Here is a 16,690-nt window from a genome sequence, read left to right on the forward strand (position 1 = left end):
AAATAATAGCTAAGCAGACACTAAAACAACTGCATGGTTCATTATACTATAAAAATACTATATGCAGGGACATATCCCCAGGTGACTGCAAACAATTCCTATTGGCAGAGACAAGATAACTTTAATTTCCTCTTTCCTTTGCTATGCAGTCTGTGATAAATTAGTATGTTTAAATTTTGGATGCCTTTGTCTAATGATGTCCATCTCCTATTAGCCACATTTAATTGCTCTTCTGAACTCTCTGCAGCATACTCCAAGAAATGTGAACCTTATGTTAGAAGCAGCACAGTGACACTGTGGGCTCTGGTATTTCAGCGATGGAAAGCTGGGGTAGTTTTTTCTTGAAAAACGCCTCAACCTCACAGGTGAAAAGCAGAAGAAAACAAGTAACTTTCTATTTCCTGTTCAGGATAACTCGGGTTATTTAAAATGAAACAAAATAAAAACCCCTTCTCCATAGCTGCTTTGATTAGTTCGCAGGGAAAAGCCTGGCATTCATTTCTGCATTTAGTACAAGAATGAATTGTGAAGGCAGTGAAGATTTTTTTGTTGCCTCCCTCTTCGCAGCAGGGGAGCAGTGGCCAGTGCTTTCGCAAGGTATCTCCACGCTCTTCTTTAGGATAATGAGGCAGCATCAAGTTCCTGTTGACTGGAGCAGTTGTGCAAGGATTTGGCTGAACGTCATGCTTTTGTTCACGCAGAGTTCAAAGCGTTCATTCACAGAATCACAGAATCAATCAGGCTGGAAGAGACCTCTGGGATCATCGAGTCCCAACTCTGTCTCTCAAGCCTGCTTGCTCCAACAAAAGGAAAAGCTATTGAGGCCAGATTCTTACTGGCATCAGGGCTTCTTTACGCTGCCCTGCGTGACAAGGAGGTGTTTAACTGGTGCAAGCGCAATTTTTTCCCATGTTAAAGAATCTGGGTGAAATTCCAGCCCTGAATCACGTTCAAAGGCCGTGGCTACTGGCCTCTAATTTTCTTATGTCAGTGTGGGCAGGTCTAACAGAAACGGAAGCAGACTTAAGGTTTCTTATCTAAAAATTCAGGTATGTAGAACTTCACACACATTTCTCTAAGCTGACACAAACCACTTCTGTTGCCTCTCCCAGGCTGTGGTTTCTGCTTTAGCTGCTACCTACCATCCACACCATCATGTAGGAGAAAGCTGCAATCCAGAGGGTAGAAGAAGCGAAGGTGACCATGAACCATTTTTCCAAGTGGGGTTTGTTACAGTTGGGCACTGTGAAGTACAGGACAAAACTCAATGGCCACGTGAAGAGCCACTTCAGGATTTCTATCTTGCCCGCTGTAAAACAAAAAAGGGAAACAATCACAGCTCTAGTCTGCTTTAGTCCAGAATGTTATTATTTTGCTAATATTAACAAGCAAGATGCCAGGGACACCTCAGCTTAAGTGCTATTCAGGTAATGACAAGACATTCCTTGTTCAGAAGACCACGGTGTGATGGCGGAGACGGGAGGGCAGAGAGGGGCACAGGGAAGGAGTACGAAGACCTCCCCTGGGAGTTTAAGTAAAGGGTCAGAGCACACCTGCTAGCCTACCTGGGTCAAGTTCTTACAGGTACCACATAAAAAGCAAGTTCTAGGAAGAGACCTGACCCATCTTCAGTGACCTAATGGGAGGGTACAGAAAAGATGGAGACAGGCCCTTCACAGAAATGCACAAGGAAATTATAAGAGCCAGTGACTCAACTTGCAATAAGGGAAATTCAGGATAGATGCTACCATAAGTTGTGCATTTTCTTTTTTTTTTTTCCTACCATAAGGGTGGTCAAACACTGGAAGAGGTACCTAGAAAGACTGTGGGATCTCCATCCTTATAGATAATCAAAACTCAACTGGATGCAGCCTTGGGCGACCTGCTCTGAGCAGGGGTTTGAACCAGAGATCTCCAGAGGTCCGTGCCAACCTTTCCCACACTGTGAATCTAGTGTCACAGTCCATAGCACATCTAAATTACTCTCTTCAAGGCTCAGGTTTTTTTTGTTACTCTAACTACAGCTACGCTGTGAGAGAGGAGATCCAAACAGGAATTCCCCAAAACATCTATCACCTGTAAAGGGCAGGACCAGTCACTACAGCATTCTGGCTTGTCTGCAAAACAGCAGGCCTTGCCAGTTGTGGCAACTGTGAGTCAAAGGCAGGGCAGGGATACATTATCATCGTCCCAGGACTAGAGCCCTGATGGGGTAAGAGGGACTGGGCAAAAAGGAGATCTCCATCCTGCAGGCACAGTGCTCACCAACCTGAGGCACACGTGGTTTTTCACAAGTCACGTAGCTGCTCTGACTTTCTAAGCCCTCCAGAAAGAGTGAGAAGACGCTGTGGCTGTGCCCAGCTAACAGCAGGAAGCAGAGGCGCCCAGGACTTTCCTTTGTCTCCGCTCCACATCAGCACCACCACTGCCTTGTCTCCACTAGCACTACAACTTCCCACCCAGGTAAGAGCACAGCTTGTTTCCCAGCAAAGGCAAGGCCCAGACGCAGACACATCTGACCTGCGTTCAGGCACCTTGCCAGTGGCCCCACCATCCTCAGCTTCCTCCGCAGTCAGCAGAGATGGGTCTTTCCAGAGGGTGACTCGGGTTTTGGGGGCAGGAATCACCCCAACCTGGGTTTTGGGGGCAGGAATCACCCCCTGGAGATTGCTGCCTCTCCCCTCACTGTAACAGCAGCACCAGGCTAACTCACGAGCTGCAGCAGAGGTGCATCCAAGCCCTGGAGCCTGCACCCTGAGAAGTTCCTGCTGCTTCCCAGCTCCTCTCATCTTTTACCTGTGACCAAGAACTACACTGCGAGGTGCAGGCTGACGGGAGCTCTCAGAGACAATTCTACCTCAACACGCGTCTGCGATGCTTTCTGGCATACCCAAACTGAGTTTGGCTTTCCGGAACAACACAAACCCAGGAGCTTCTTACTGGGTAGGTCAAAAGGTGTGTACGGCCCTTCATGGTCATCGTCGTCATCGTCTTCCTCCTCTTCCTCGTCGTTTTCGTTGTTCTCGTTATCCTCATTCTCGTTCTCTGTCTCATTCCCGGCCTCAGCCACGTCCTCGTCCCGCCGCGTGCCGTTCACGCCCCGCTCCGCAGAGTTGCTGGGGCCTGTGCCGTTCTCAACCACGTGCTTGATAGGTATTTTGATTGCTACTTCTGACTCACCGTTAGTGTAAGTCCTGCTGTTGATCAGCCTTTGTCTCTGTAAATACAGGCACAAATTCTTGCTGAAAGACAGATTTTTTAAAATTTAATTTTTTAAAGAGAAAGGGAGGAAGGGAAGGAGAGATTTGCAGAGTTCTTTAAAAATTTGGCTTTAAAAGCAAAAGGGATGTATTTTGATCTGATATAACGTGATGCTTGCTTCCAGATGACGAGATAAATCTCACGTATACAACTTTTATAAGAGAAGGACCAGTGGCTGTAGGATTGACTGCAGGAGTACTCCAAGACCAGGGCCAGACTAAGTGCAGACTCAGTGGAGCACCATATTATTAAATAGGTGCAAGTGATATTAATGTCAGATCAATGCAGGGGGCACCTCCTGTGGGCAACAGCTACAGGTAACATAACCACATAATGACTTGAAACTTTATCTCCTAAAACCTCCATGGGGACAGACAGCAAGAGGTGATTTAGTAAAGTCAGTGTCAGAAGGATAAAATCTGGGAAAATGCTATCATGGATCCAGAAAAACCACAAGAGTTCCATTTCGACCCAAACACTGCTCCGGGAAAAGGCAAATTCAGAAGGAGAAGGGGAGGTGGAGGAAGACAAAAGACATACCTCATTGATCAACATGCGGCTGGCCATGGAGAGACGCGTTTTGGGGGGGAAGTGGCTGGTTATCATGATGCGGAGCCCGGCCTCAGAAAAGGAAAGCTGATGTGGGTAGGCAGACAGCAGCTCATCCACCATGATCACCGAGGCTTTACGGTGGAAATTTCCTGCAGCCAAGGAACAAAGAGAAATTGAGGTCGTCTTCTAGCAGCCTCTTTCTCTGCCCTACATGGCTTTCAGAAGAATAAACCTGCGGGTTCCAGAAGTCCTTTAAGAACCATTCCTTCAGCTAGTGCCACTCAAAATATGCCGCCTCTGTCCTTAACTTCTGTCTTTACACGTCCTACATTTATGCCTTTAAATAAGTCACCAACATGGTATCCCCACTCATGCTCATTACAGAGAATTAAACCTGCTCTGCACAGCTCATCACAGGCCTGCATTAGGCAGGTCACTGCTTCCACAGCAGCTATTCCACCAAGGTGGAAACGGTGCTGCAGGAAAGCTGCACTAATTCCACTGTTCTAATCTGCACTTCTGGGAGGATATTGGCCTCACCCGCCATTAACTGTACACGGGGGTGAGGGAATCGTCACTGTGTTCCTGCAGGGTATCAGTGCAAATGAAAAGCAGGCTCCTGCACCCTGGGCTCACAGCTCATGTCTGGGAAGTGCCATCAAACCTGGCAGAAAGCGCATGTGCCAGTCCATGGGGTGTGACCCACAGTGCGGGAGCAAAGGAGCAAGGAGATGGGGCAGGTACCTGAATCGTGCCCCAGCTGGGGCACAGTGCCAGCGCCCATCACCTCTGGGGTGGCACAGTGCCAGCGTCCATCCTTTCTGTGCCTGGATGCTACCTCAGGCTGTGAATTCTGGGCCAGGACTGGGACTCGGCAGCAGGGGAACCTGGGGTCTTCCTCGACACATCTCTGCTTTGGTTTATTAAAAATTAGTGCTGAACACTGGCAGATGTTTCATGGCATTACTATTTATCACCATCACTATTAGTCTTACAGAAGAGCATCTCCTCGGCCTTAGCGCCACTTTTTCTCCTGACTGAGAAGGTTTCCATGGATTGGGGTAGGTAAGTGTGGTCATCCATATTCAAAAAAATCGAAACAGCCAGACAGCTTTTCCTTGTGACTTTTTCCACGCTGGCATTTCCTGCGCGGCACTTGGGGGAACTGCCCCAAACACAGAAATCCTTCTCTTTGATTCTTTTTGGTCCTCTGTTCAGAAAAGGCCTCAGAAAACAAACAGCAGTGCCTGAAACCCTCAGGCAACCTGTTGCAATGGGTGCTACTTGCGACCTCATGCTCCTGGCTGGTGTGCACAGCAGCACCACTCGCCTGTCTGGGCCTCCGGTGGCCCACTGCCAAGTAAATACAGGAACATTCTGCAAGAAAATGAAGCAATCCCTTCGTCTTCCTTCCTCAGCCAGTTTGAGTAACCACAAGTCTCCAAAACAAAAAAACACCAGCAGCTGAGCGGTGTCATGCAAAGACGCATTCTGGGGAGATCTAAACCAAACCCCACCATCAGAACTGCCTCGTGGTGCACAACCTTGAGGCCACCGGGTAAACCTAGACGACTAAGGCCTGAATTTATGCTTACTGAGTTTTACCTGTCCAGCTTTACTGGTACAGGGTGCAGCCACCTTGCCAGCACAGCTTCGCTGTTGAGAGCCCCAGGCTACAGATAGCTGTTCCCATAAAAGCAGCTTCCCCAAACCAGAGAGCACAGCACTCGGAAAAGCCTTCCCTCAGCAACGGGGCAGAAATACCGCAGCTGGCCTCTGGCAGACTCAGAGGGTTTGATGTCAGCAAATAAACCCCTTCACATTTCATGCTTAGTTGCTTACTGTGTACAGACTATGTCTTTCAATCACCGTTTGCAGGAAGAGAGAGACCTATTTTTGTTAATTTTTTTTTAGTCCAGCAGAACAAAAAGGGCAGCCCATCTGTAGTCAGAGACCAGGACTGCTTTAGACAAGACAGAGCTCCTTCTCGAGTTAAACCAGTGACCGGGGCGGGGGGGATGCTAGTCCTGAGGATGGCTGCCTATAAATCCCAAGGAGTTACTGCACGTGCTTGTTGACTGTTGCAAAGATAAAAAAATTATCCTCTGTAAATACAGTTTAGCACATGCTTGCAAATACACACATCAAGCTACTGCTGCTGAGCTATTGAGTGGGTGAATTTTTTTTAAGCTGAAGAAATTCTATGATTCTATGAAATATGATCATTTTTATATGTGATCGTGACCAAAGTCAAATGGAAGCAGATTTTTGCCGAAGTGAAATCTGCTTAAAGATCATTTACATGGAAAGTTGTGCACGTTCAAGACAGCACGCTACCCAAACCAACAGAGAGTCCTCACCCTCCCTTCACCAGGGGGATAGTGAACACAGGTATCAGTAGGGCCTTTTTCCCTGCTCAGTTTATTTCGCTTTGGAATGGAGTTAAATTTAACTGGAGATACCAGATATAAATGGGCATCTTCAGTGCAGAATAACAGCGCCCACAGGAGGACTTACATGGCATGGCTGTAACAGTCTAAATGAGTAGCCCCTGGGCAAGTCTGGCCTGAAGCTGGAGCAGTCCTTTCAGCCAGGCACTTGTGCAGCAGCAAGAACTACCCAGGGGAGGCCTGAGCTGCCTCCAGTGGCAAAGGATGCGGTGGCTGGGGTCACCATGCCACACCCCCAGGCACAGGAGCCGTGGCCATCTGGCAGGGGGGTTACCAAAGGGCCACCTCCCCACCTATCTCATGGCTGATAAGACAGCAGTCCACACCGCGTGGCTAGCAGACAAACTTGTAAACATTCAGAATGATGCAAGCAAGCAGGGTGACTTACTGGAACAGTTACCTTTCTTTAGTAACACCACTGTGGCATCGCAGTTACTGTTATCGTCCATTTCCGTGTTATTTGCTAAACCGTTCACCATATTTGCAGAGTTTTTTGTCTTCCTTTCGAAGCAGTGATGTATGGTTGAGTTGTACCTGCACAAATGAAACAAACTCTAGATGTAACTTTGCTCCTTCTATGTGGATTTCTTGATGCTTTTCCTTTCCTAGACCTATATCCTGTGCGATCCAACTAAGGGAGGGAAGAAAACCCCTCTGGTTTTAAGGAAATCTCGTCACAGTTTGCCAGAGCTCTAACCAAATTGGATACAACGCAATCTCTCCATACCCAGAAGACTATGAAAGATACAAGACATGAATCTTGAATGACATGCATGCTTATGTATTATGTGTAATTAATAATCTGTATAGCAAATAATGATTACTTATCATCCAAATTTAATTTTTATTGTATAATCACACCTGAGCATGAGTGTTGTTTTACCTGTGAAACCACAGAAACACAAGACCTTATGCTAAGTTCTGTCTCAACTTTGTGGGGGGTAAAAAACCAGTCTCTGTTTCTTATTTTATTTAGAGTGGGCAGGAGCTGACACAAACATGAGCTGAGGATCTCACTATGATACTCAAAGGTAAGGGTAGACCACTGTGAACACCTGACCAAGGTCCCTAACCAGGCTGACAACCTCCCCAGCTACATCCAAACAGGTCTGAAACATCTGTTCACACCACAGCGTTGCTTTCAGGAAAAACATCCATTCTAGATTCAGACATTACAACTCTCTGTTTTGCTGGTCAGTTAATTGTTGTGAGGGTGAAGCTACCCTCCATGTTAAAGAAAAAGTTTCTAATTATTAGAAGTGAAATGAATTCTGACTCTGTTCCCTTCAACCCAGCCTCAGTGTTTTGCTGTTCTCACTGAGAATTGCTCTCACAATATTTACTCTATATTCATCATTTCAAAACAAATCTCTACTCTTACTTGTTGAGGCAAGACCACTGGTGTGCTTGGCAGCTGGTAGGTTTTGTTGAATGTTCCAGTTTAAATCTGGGTTTCCTTTACACTGGCTTTTAAAAACAAGGCAGGAGGAGGGGAACCAAGCAGCAGAACAGAGTAGCTTTGCTAGCATGAACTTGTGTGAAAGAAGTTACACAGGTCAGATGCTCAGAAAATCAATGCTGATTGTGCTGCAGTTTTATCACGGGCCTTCAAACAAGCAAGAACAAATTGCTGGGGAGTTTTGCACCCATAAAAAGTAGACTGGAATCTCCTGCGTGTTTATTGCTAAGTAAGGATGCTAAAGCAAAGTCAGAGGAGGCTGCTTTGGTGAGACTCAGAGATGGATTCGGCTCTCTGCTCTGCCACAGCCTCGATGCATTAGCCTTGGTGGGTTCACACGGGGTGAGATCCATAAAGCAGCACCCACCTTTAGATGTCTGATCCTTGGATCTGAACTATGGGGATAAGCAGCCCCCTCCTGCCTCATCAGGATAAATTACAGGTAAGTACACGACAGGGCAAGGTGCTTTAACCCCTGCTGCTGGAGGTACTGCTGGTGTGCAAGCTGGGTGATGCAAGGGCAGCCCTGCCCACAGCCTGCAGTTCCCTTTAATTACCTTTGCAACCTCTGGAGCAGGGAGCCTTACAATCTAAACAAGCCGAGGGCGCATTCGACTTACTTCATGATAACAATGTAGATGACATACATCAGCACTAAGACTAAGGACTCCCACCTGCAAACAAGAGCGACACAGAAAACACATCAGAGCAGGGCACAGCGCACAGCAGTCAGCCATTCCCCCAGTGAGGTCAGCCATTCCCCCATCTGTCAGGCCACAAACTTGTGGAAAGGCTCGACCCTCTTGGACTGTCTTAACACCTCTAGAAAAGGGGATGCATCAAGAAATGGCTCACACACCCACATGTAATGCGCCCTTTGTTTTCTTGACTTCTCCTCTGGTTTTACTTGGCCAAATCAACCCGTCAGCTAAAACCAAGTGACTAAACCCAGGAGTTCAGTGACCAAATTGTGCACCCAAGGAACACCGACACCTCTGTAAGGACGATACCTGTGGGGGCTGCGGCAGAGGGAGGGGATCAGTCGTCCTGCTCTGCCTGCATGGGTGTAAAGCAGGTTGTTGGGCTTTCTGAGCATGCCAAAGCACATCGAGCATGCCGAGATGACCTGAACAAGGGGCAGCTGCTCTGCTGAGATTGCAGCAGGCAGCAGTTTAAACTGCTGATTAGATTTTGTCAGGTTTTTTCTCCATGGTTTCTGTGTCAAACTAATGAAATTTGTATGAAAACAAAATAGAACATGACTTTTAGAACTCGTTTCTAGGTAATCTTTTTCATTGACCAAAATGCTGCATAGTTCCCTCAGACAAACTGCTAGTGCTTGTGGAAATCATCCATTATCAGACTGCTATATACTAAAACTCATGGGCCATTTTCTCTTCAAGGATTTTGAGACATTGCACTAACCATATCAATATCTCATTCCCTGCTTCTGGCAGTTCAACACTTGGCTTCCGCATTGATGTGTTTAGTTGAAGGGCACAGGCAAATACAATGGGGCCTCGAGTCAATTTTAGTTAAAAAAACACAACAAAACAAAGAAAAACAAGCCATTGCAAAACTCAGTGTTTCAGAAATCCTTCTCTGAAATTAAACATAAATCCCCCAGTGAGAACAAGTTTAAGAAAACACGCAACCCAAAAGGCCTGACTCCCCCTAGTGCTTGTAATCTAAATAATACTGGCTGTGAGTGAAATCAAAGCTACCACTGTCATCTACAAGCCCTGAGAGGTGCTGAAAACAAAACCATGAAAGCAAAACAACTGAGAGTACACTTTTAAAAGGGTTTGAAGGCCTCCTAGCCTACCATACCTATTGCAGTACTTTTAAGCACATTCATGGGGATAGTAACATTATTTTTTCTTCAAAGATCTTTAACCAGGTCATTCGCTCTTTAGTATTGTCCTAGGAGCTTTTATTTTTTAAATTATTAAATTATTAAAAATCCAGATATTGGAACACTTACTTATGGCTGCTTGGGTGGCCCTTTCCATTCCCAGGGGGCTGACATCCCTGGCACACGAGCACCCAAGCAGCAGCCTCTGCTGAGCACATCGCCAGCCCCGGGCAGCTGCAGGGTGGGCAGAGGGCACAGACTGCCGCCGCTGCATCGGGAAACAGTCTGAGTGATGCTCTCCCAGGCTTTCCTCTCTGGCTCAGAAAATGCATTATTCTAGCCCATCTTGTGCTGAGGTTTCTCACGCAGCAGGAAACTGCTGCCTGAATTGCCCTGCAGAACTTTTTAGCTTTCTCCTCCTCTCCCGATGAACCTTACTTATTGTAGCTTTTATAGTATAACCAGAAAAAATGAAAAGAGAAGGGATTCACGGCTGGATATACTTACCAGGAAACTTTTTCGTCATAAATAAACTGTGGAGAAAATTTTTAAAAATAGGTATGTTATACATGAAATCACAGCTGAAAACAGTTTATCACCTGAGCAGGGGTCAGAGCGGGCATAGCAACCCAGGGCTCGGGGCAATGGGGCTAAGCTCTGGCCTGTTTTGGCACTGCCCTCCTGCCCAGCCTTTGAACTTTACAACCCTTAGTTTCTGTCACCTAGTAAAGGCAGGCAGGTACTCCTTCCCAAATACCATGGGATCCTTGCATAACCAGGGCTGTTGCAGCAGTGAGGCAGAAGTGGTTACAGGGAAAACAGAAGCGAGTCCGAGAAGGGGCTGTACCTGCCCCTGAGCCACATGGCTGGTCTCACCAGAGACACGGCTTCTCCCCCTGACCTGCTCTTGAGTGGCAACCAGGCAATCAGTATGGAGATTTACAGCCAGCTCCACACGTGCTGTGCAGTTTTGATGGCTAAAAACTGGGCCCAGGGCATTATTTCCTTAAAATTTACATGATCATCACACTAGCTGAATTAAACTACTGTGACAGTCATTTCAGCACACCTGCGGACGGACGCTGAAGCTTTCATAACAATGCTGCACAAGCCTCCTTGGCAAAGGAAAGCGTCTCCTCCTATATGTGTGAGATGCTGCGCGTTGGGGAAGAAACAATGCCATGCCAGAGGTGGAGGGTGCTCGCCCGCCCGCGCCGGGCTCAGGAGGGTCTGCAGAGGCGGGAGGGTGAGCTGGGAGGCGACCGGCAGATGGCTGCCGCGCTCCGCAGCTGGGCCCTTCCCTGCCCCACCACCACCAGCAGTGCTGGGAGCCGAGGGGCTGCCACCTCCCCGGCTGGCAGCACCCTTGTGCCTCCGCTTCTCCTTCCGCCTCAGACTCACATCTGCGGAGGCTGCTCTCGCTGCCGGCCTCGGCTGTCACTCACAGAGCGGGGGACCGCATGGTGGCTCAGCCTGCGTGCTATGATCCACCTGCCACGGCTGCTGCAGGGCCGGCGGGCCGGCCAGACCTGGTGCTGTGGCGGGAGGGCTGCAGGGCCGGCGGGACGGCCAGGCCCGTGCTGTGCAGAAGGGCTGGAGGCCCAGCCAGGCCTGAGCTGCGGCGGGAAGGCCGCAGGCCCGGCCAGGCCTGAGCTGCGGCGGGAAGGCCGCAGGCCCGGCCAGGCCTGAGCTGCGGCGGGAAGGCCGCAGGCCCGGCCAGGCCTGAGCTGCGGCGGGAAGGCCGAAGGCCCGGCCAGGCCTGGCCTGTGCTGCGGCGGGAAGGCCGCAGGCCCGGCCAGGCCTGGCCTGTGCTGTGGCGGGAAGGCCGCAGGCCCGGCCCGGCCAGGCCTGTGCTGTGGCGGGAAGGCCGCAGGCCCGGCCAGGCCTGGCCTGTGCAGAAGGTCCAGAGGCCTGGCCAGGCCTGTGCTGTGCAGAAGGGCCGCCGGCCCAGCCAGGCCCGTGCTGCAGCAGGAGGGCTGGAGGGCCGGCCCTTCATGGCAGCTGAGGCCTCTCCAGGAGGTCAGAGCTGGGGTCGCACACAGCAACCTGCAGGCCCGCGGCCTGGGCAGCCGCTCTGCCCCGTCAGCCTTGGTGAGGAGCCTGCCTTCCCTGCAGCCCTCCCAAAGCACCGAGCCTGCGTTCAGCTCCTTGCTGTGCGGAGAGGCGGAAATGCTGCATTTGCACCAGGGAAACACGTCCGTGGCAGTGCACCAGGGAAAAGGGAGGGAAAGGGAAAAGGGAACGAGCTCCTGAAAGCACAGTGAAACACTTCCCTTCAGCTACACCGACTGTAAATAGCAACTCCTGCGTGACAGCCAGCACCAAGCAACAGTTACATTGGTTACTAGAAGAAAACATGACCAGAAAACGTTATGTGTGTTATAAGTTACAGCTCCCAGTCACTGTGATCTAATCTGACAAGGCCTGTTTTAGGTCACAATGTGTTGGTGTGATGGGACATGAAAGTGTGTGCATTGACCTTTGTGATTAAAAATAGCACCCATCCCACTTTTGTCACTAATGACTCTGACCACGTCCCTTCAAGTTAAGATACATAGGCATCTTTTTCCTTTTAAGGGAAATAAGGAGTAACAGTTTTGCCAAGCTCTACAAGAAGACAAGGTAGCTTTGTAATATTATTTTAAGGTCAAAAAAAAAAATCACGGGGCTGAACCAAGGTGAGGCAAGTATGGCAAGTGCGGTTTATCCACTTCTAATCTCTGTGATTTAGAATTCACTCATTCTTATCAAATGGCCTGGAGCAAACAGGTGAGTTTATACTGCTTTGCTGTTTATTACTGCAGCACTGCAATTCCTTTGCTAGTGGAAATGGAAGGAGACAAAGTCACATTGATTTACCCAGCAGCATATCAAGCTCTTTAAAAGTTGCTGAATCTCTACATTGGCAGGAATGTATCTATTTCCTGTCAGGTGTATTTATTATTAGTAAAGACACTAGTGGAGTGCAACTTACAACACAGCACCACGAGCTGCTGTTTAAAATACGATGAGAGCAACCTTCCACAAGCAATATCATCCCTCAAGAAAGATGACTGTATTTCAGCTGCAGCGAAGTCTCAATGCCCTCATATGGCAAATTATCCCTATATGGCAAAGCATTTAAGGGCCTTCTAAAATTTAAGGCACACAGAAATCTAACAAAGGGGGAACCACATAGAGGTCGTGCTACTCTCTTCATGGAGCCTGTGGCTTGTCTCCCAGCGGAGACATCAGGGACTAGAGAGCCAGTATTTGAATAACAATGTGCTGCCATCTAAATTTGATTCTGCCTTAAAAGGACAGGAAAGATCCGAGCCACTGTGAAGCCAGGGGTCCCTGGCTGAATGAAGTGGAGGAGAAACTTCTTAAACTGAAGCAGTGTTTGACTCTGAAAGGAGAAACCCTCATTTGCCATCAACTGGGGAGCAATACTGCATATAAAAGGGTTGGTAAGTCAGCTGGGAGCTGAATCTCTAACCATTTAAAATGTTCTCCCTTCCTCCCATCTTTCTCTGTTGTTCTCTAACAGGTGTTTAAAAGTAATCTGCAATGACCGCTGTGGAGTAATGCTGAAGAGAAGTGGGACATGCTCCACATCTCCCAAGCCACAATTAGCCATGTAGTGCTGGAGTTGCACAGTCCTGCCAGCCTGGCTGCGTGAAGGACCTTGAACCTCTCAGCTGATGAGAAGAGTGGGCATACATCTGGAGAGATGCTAACCCGAGGCTTAGGAAAGAAATAACAGTATCTTGATATTATGGGGTAGAGTCCCAAAAGAAAAGGACTTCTGCAGTTCTGTTATTATGAAGGACAGCTTATACAGAAACAAAGCATAGGAGAAAAGTCTTAAGGATAACAGATGTCTGACCAATGAGCCATACAACTCTCTCATTACATTAGACACGTAGCTAGGAAGTTCAGGGGTGCACTGGACACAATACAATAGAGAATGGTTCTCGATGTCCTGAGGCAGCCGACAACCAGAAGGAAGAACCCGCCATGAAAAAATCCTGCCTTGCTTAAAGAATTTAAAAAACAATGTCAGATTCAACAGATTTTTAACTTGTCTGACACCATGCAACAAACGAACCACCCAACCCAAACAACAGGAGGCTAAATGCCAGGCAGCTGCCCACACCTGAGCTCCCCGTGGAGTAAACTAAGAGAATGCCTGCTACATGTCTTTAAGTTTGTGCAATGTAATTAATTACAATAAATAGGTGTGACCAAGTTTGCTGTTTAGGCACACTTTCTGGTATGAGGTTACTGTCAAGCTGTCAAAGCAAAAAGAAAAGTTTTTTGTTTTGCAGCTCATTGCTGATAATTATGTAGAAAAGTTATTTTTCATCAGGTGCAAAAAGGCTGACCTTGCAGTGTGGGGAATAAAAGTACAAACAGGTTGAGGCAAACCCTGTGTCTGAGATTAGACAGATACAGGCCTTTGTACCTACAGAATGTGTACGGTATACAGGCACGTGCAGAATGGAGGCAAAACAAAACGCACTGTTGAAACTGTGACTAATAAAAGTAGCGCAAACTTCAGAAATGAAATTGTTCAACTCCTGGCTCTAAAGTTCCCTTCTTGCTTACATATAGAAGTTAAACACACAAAATCACTCTTCCTTCCTTAGGGAATCTAGGGTCCTAGACTAGGCCAGGGAAAAAAAAAGGAAAAAAAAAAAAAGTAGCAATTATTACCAGGAAACTCAATTTTTACATTTCCTGACTTTGTTTGGTATTGGGTGCAAAGGCAATACTAAACTGATGGCATTTATCTAAACACTTGTGCTAACATTTTTTCACTATACAGCCCGATTCTGAGAGATTCAGAGTACTTACTGAGCTTGATGAAAGCTGGAATAGGAGCAGGACTAAGAATTACTGAAACTGTAGCCTTCATTAGAGGACTTGCTGCTAGCGTGCACTGAACAAGACCTGTCCCAATCATGTGTGGAAAAACTAACTTTAACATTTGGTAGTTGTTGAGGATCTCTTTCCTCTGGGCACAAATGCTGTCTCCTTACAGGTCAGTTAGACTGTTCTTGGGAAGCCATGAGGGTCCCTGTCAGGAGAGGACTGACCCACACATCCACTCAGAGCTGGCGGTGGGGCTGCAGCACGGGGTCTCAGCTCCGCACCCCGCGCCCGCACTGGGGCACTGCACTTCCCCCCAGCTATCGCTCTGGGCCCTCCGGACACTCCTCGATCTCCTGCCCCTGGGCCAAGCTTTTCTACAGAACCAGGGAGATCACAAGTACATTTTTCCACAAGCAGAAAACCACGTGACTCCCAGAGCTAGGATCTACAGGACTATGACTCCTTAGCAGGTTGCCTTTACAGGTGGCATCAGACACGTGGGCTCCCACAGAAGAATAAAGTTCAAAAACTTACCACAATGAGTGCAACAACAGACAGTGTATAGTAGATTGAATCTCTCAAGAGACTCCACGACGACAGTGCAACAACCTGGGAAAACAGGCAAAGAGAGGACGTCAGCCAGGCTCTGTCTTCTTTTAGCCCGCACCTGGGGCTAAACAATAACAGTTTTTCTCTCACCCAATGTCCCTTTCCCAACTGAGGAAGGAAATTGGGAAAAAAAGAGGGAGATTCGTGGGTTAAAATTAAACAGATTTAATAAAATAAATAAACCAATATAAATGCTAACACAAAACACACAAAAGTATACTTAGCTACAGGTTGCAGCGGGTTGTCCAGGAATAGCAATCGTCAGCAATGAGGAAAAAAGGGAGGAGAGCAAAACCAGCCGCAAGTCCTCCCTTTTATAGTGAACTTGATTGTCAATGATACAGAGCACACCTGTGGGCCAGCCTGGGGCAGCTGCCCTGGGTTTAGCTGCTAATGGCCCTGATCACCATGGCTGGCCACAAACTGAAACCAAACCCCAGTGAAACCAGGACAGGCTCTCACCAGCACGACTGCCACGCTAACAGCGTGTGCCAAAGTTAACCCGTCATTCTGTGTAAGCTGTGCCCACACGTGCCAGGACACAAAGAGGAGACCCAAGCCAGGAAGCACAGTGGCTTTCTGCGGCTGCTGGAGGAACAGCCGCTAGGGAGATGGGTGCACGGCCAAATCTGAAGAGTAAAAGGAATGAGAGGTCACGGGCAGCAGATGACTGCCATACAACATCGCAGAAATGGTAAAGCACATGAGTGTTGTCAAAGCCACGGAAAGGGGAATCAAGTCCCAAGTGTTTATGGATGACAGAGAAGTTTCTCATGAGCTCAGCAGGCTACCTGACATCCTTTCCCCCTGAAATCCCTCCTGCACACAGGATTAATAGAGAATGGTCACAGGAGATGAACAGCCCTGTTGAGTCTCTAGGACAGGATGTAACCACTCCTTCCACTCACCCCACAGTTCACATCTCTTTCTTGTATTAATTTTCCCCAACCTGGGACTCCGGCCTTCCTTGAGAGAGGAAACCAGCCTGAAACGCTGAGCAAGATCACGAGGTATGCAATGGTCCGGCAGGCAGGGGAGCCCCGCCAGACCCAGTCCCCAGCTGCGGCCTAGCAATGCGGGTCCTCCCCATCCTTGCCCTACCGCCACGTGCCTATATCCACCACGAGTCCAGCTGCTGCCATCGCATACCCTGGGTTTCCAAGAATTTTAGACTGCTGGATGATGGCCTTGTCCTTGCTAAAAACGTCAACTTGACCCATGCTGGTTCACTCAGTGGAGGGTAACTTGGACAAAAGAAGTCGCACTGCAAAACAGGAGTCTGACAGCACAGAGTAGTCGGATCCCCAGCACGCTGACACCTGAACCTCAGCAGACCAACGGCTTCACCCACCACACTGATGGGTATTGCTACGGCTCTGTGTGCATTTGCACAGGTTTTGGGACAAATACTCAAGTTAACACTTCAGCAAAGCGTTAAGAGCAGGAATTTATATGCAACAGAGGATAAAATGGGACTGCTGTGCAGTTCATTTCACTTGACACCTTCCAAAGCCACAGAAATGAGGAGGAACTGCCATTGTAGGCTGAACAAACCTGCAATTCGGATCTTAGGAAAAAAAAAATACCAGTGAATAAGTTAGCCTTTAACTTCATTAATAGCATTGAAAAGGGCAGACTAAAAGCAGT

At 48.1% G+C, this 16,690-nt stretch overlaps 1 protein-coding gene across 1 annotated transcript in view; it reads right to left on the reverse strand.

Moving 5' to 3' along the window:
• The window catches only part of SLC24A3 (solute carrier family 24 member 3), a 55,899-nt gene that overhangs the window by 15,013 nt on the left and 24,196 nt on the right, over nt 1–16,690 (reverse strand). The window contains exons 4-10 of the mRNA XM_068407304.1: nt 14,969–15,043; nt 10,085–10,110; nt 8,343–8,396; nt 6,652–6,797; nt 3,802–3,962; nt 2,941–3,217; nt 1,143–1,309 (exon numbers count right to left, since the gene is read on the reverse strand). Of these exons, the coding sequence (XP_068263405.1) occupies nt 1,143–1,309; nt 2,941–3,217; nt 3,802–3,962; nt 6,652–6,797; nt 8,343–8,396; nt 10,085–10,110; nt 14,969–15,043 (906 nt within the window). The remainder of the gene's footprint in view (nt 1–1,142; nt 1,310–2,940; nt 3,218–3,801; nt 3,963–6,651; nt 6,798–8,342; nt 8,397–10,084; nt 10,111–14,968; nt 15,044–16,690) is intronic.

Source organism: Nyctibius grandis, chromosome 1 (genome assembly GCF_013368605.1).
Source record: "Nyctibius grandis isolate bNycGra1 chromosome 1, bNycGra1.pri, whole genome shotgun sequence".
NCBI classification, from domain to species: domain Eukaryota; kingdom Metazoa; phylum Chordata; class Aves; order Nyctibiiformes; family Nyctibiidae; genus Nyctibius; species Nyctibius grandis.